The sequence below is a fragment of the Priapulus caudatus genome, unplaced genomic scaffold (assembly GCF_000485595.1).
Source record: "Priapulus caudatus unplaced genomic scaffold, Priapulus_caudatus-5.0.1 Scaffold366, whole genome shotgun sequence".
Taxonomy (NCBI): domain Eukaryota; kingdom Metazoa; phylum Priapulida; class Priapulimorpha; order Priapulimorphida; family Priapulidae; genus Priapulus; species Priapulus caudatus.
Window position 1 is genome coordinate 265,786 of NW_014577427.1, and position 2,500 is coordinate 268,285.

General features: G+C 57.4%; 1 protein-coding gene across 1 annotated transcript in view; it reads right to left on the minus strand.

Annotated features, from left to right (window-relative positions):
• Nucleotides 1-2,500, minus strand: part of LOC106809590 (excitatory amino acid transporter 1-like) — an 8,058-nt gene that overhangs the window by 3,381 nt on the left and 2,177 nt on the right. Inside the window, 4 exon segments of the mRNA XM_014812723.1 lie at nucleotides 321-349; nucleotides 407-564; nucleotides 1,780-1,969; nucleotides 2,222-2,309. Of these exon segments, the coding sequence (XP_014668209.1) occupies nucleotides 321-349; nucleotides 407-564; nucleotides 1,780-1,969; nucleotides 2,222-2,309 (465 nt within the window).

The window sequence follows — 2,500 nt, forward strand, 5'->3', positions numbered from 1 at the left end:
CACCGCGTTCCGTACCTGAACAATTACTTACCACAAGCCCCACCACCCTTCCCTTACCTGCACATTATATTCACACTCCCCACACCACCTTTCCCGTACGCTTGCACAATCTATTACGACGGCCGCCAATCCCTACCCATCCCTTACCTGCACATATATTACCACACCCATCCCCCACCGTTCCCGTTCCTGCACATATATACACAAACCCCACCGCCACCTTCCCCGTACCCTGGCACAATATACTACACCCGCCCCACCTTCCCCGTTCCTGCAACAGAATACTACACCCACCCGCACCCTTCCCCCGTACCTGGAATGGAGAGGTTCGCGACCGCAGTGACGAGCGCTGGCAGAGACGCCGCGACGAAATACGTGTAAACGGGTTTTTTTCGGCGTCACACGCCGGAAGTAGATGAGGGCAGCACGACGATGCCGTGTATGGCGACCCCGTCACGCACGGTGGCCATGTACATGCCGAGTAAATGCGAACATCTCCTCGAAGTCCTCCGTCTCCAGCAGCTTTGCGGCGAGGTCAGCGACATGATGCCGATCGCGAGACGCCTTGAATTGTGAGGCCGTCGCCGTTCATTACGGTGGTGGGTGGATGGATGGAGGGTGGGTGTGGATATGGTGGTTGCGGTTGGTGGGGGTGGTCGGTGGTGGTGGTGGTGGTGGTGGTCGCGTGGCAACGGCCGGCGGCGGCGGTGGTGGCAGCGCGTGGTCTGGCGGTGGTTGGGTGGTTGTGGTGGTGGTGGTGGTGGGCTGGTGATGCGTGATGGTGGTGATGGTGGTGATGGTGGTGATTGCGGGTGGTAAGTGGTGCGTGGTGGTGATGTGGTGATGTGTGGGGTGGCTGGTGGTGGCGTGGGCGTGGGCAGAGGCGGTGGCGGTGGCAGAAGGCGGTGGTCGGGTCGTTGGTGGAGGGTGGCGGCTGGTGGTGGTGTTGGTGGTGGACGGTGGGTGGCCGCGGGGTGGCGATGGTTTGGCGTGTGTGGTGTTGTGGAGGTGTGGTGGTGTGGCGGCGGCGGGCCGGCGGAGGCGGTGGATGGGGTGTGGTGCGGCGCGGCGCGGTTGGTGGTGGTGGTGGTGCAGCGGCGGCCGGCAGCGGCGCGGTGGTGGTCGTTGGTGGAGGCGGCCGCGGTGGCGGTGGCGGTGGTGGTGGTGTGGTGCGATTGGTGGCGGTTGTGGTGGTGGGGCGGTGGCGGTGGCGGTGGGTGTGGTGGCGGTGGCGCGATGGTGGCGGTGGGGGTGGCGGTGTGGTGTTGGTGGGTTGGTGGAGGTGTGGTGCGTGGTGGTCGGCGGCGGAGCGGCGGCGGCGGCAGCGGCGGCGAGCGGCAGCGGCGAATCGGCGCAGCGGCGGCGTTGGTGGGTGGTGGTGTGGTAAAGCGGGTGGCGGTGGGCGGTGGTGTGGCGGCGGTGGCATGTGGGCCGGCGGGCGGCGGGCGGGTGGCGGCGGCCGGTGGCGGCGGCGGTGGCGGCGGCAGTGGCGGCGGCGTGTGGCGGCGGCGGTGGGGCGGTGGCGGTGAACGGTGGGGTGTGGTGGGGTGTGGGCGGTGACGGTGGTGGTGTGGCGGCGGCGGTGGCGATGCAGAGGGGTGCGGTGGCCGGTGGTGGTGGTGGTGGTGGTGGTGGTGGTGGTGGCAGCGGTAGTGGTGGTGGTGGTGGTGGTGGTGGTGGCAGCGGCGGTGGTGGTGTTAATTGACATGGTATGAAATGACGTGACGGGACATATCATGAAATAATAACAAGCATATGACTAGCCGTTGGGTTTCTTACCACATGACATAGTGGACGAGCTTCATTACGGCTTCATTGAGTGCTTCCAGTGCGTCTACCAGAGGTCGCGATTTTTCCGCAGGTAGTCTGGCCAGTATGACTCCAAATATTATGGAATACACGACAATGCCCAAGATATTCATTCCTGCCTTTGGCACTATCTCGAAGTCCCAGGAGTATAATTCCTCTTCTATATTATGTCAAGAGGAATAGATATGCATAAGATTCTTATACGCATGGTAATAGCTATAGCCAACATATTCATATAGTGTTTAGTTATCGTTAATGATTCTTTCGTTTTATGCCTTTCTTTGAGTTTTTCCATATAACTCAAACTACTCAAACAAGTATACTCAATATACTTGTATATTACCCATATATAGCTCCTGATATTCTAGCTCATATATAGAATCGAATATTTTCACGACATTCTGATAATTACCGTATGTAGTATCAGGCATGTCTGTGGTTACTTCTGGTGCTATTGTGGTGTTTTCTGTGATATTCGGCTCTATTAACCTGGTTACTTCCTGTATTCAGCGGATACAATGTGTGGGTGATGGTGGATTGTCATAAAGTTCAGGAAATAATTTTTTTAAACGTAATATTAAAAATTAAACAACTGGTAAATACATCTTCGAGGGATTTACACTTAATTATTAAAGTTTTGAGGCACTTAATATCTCTGAAAGTATAGATATCTTTTCAGCCCTCATTGTTT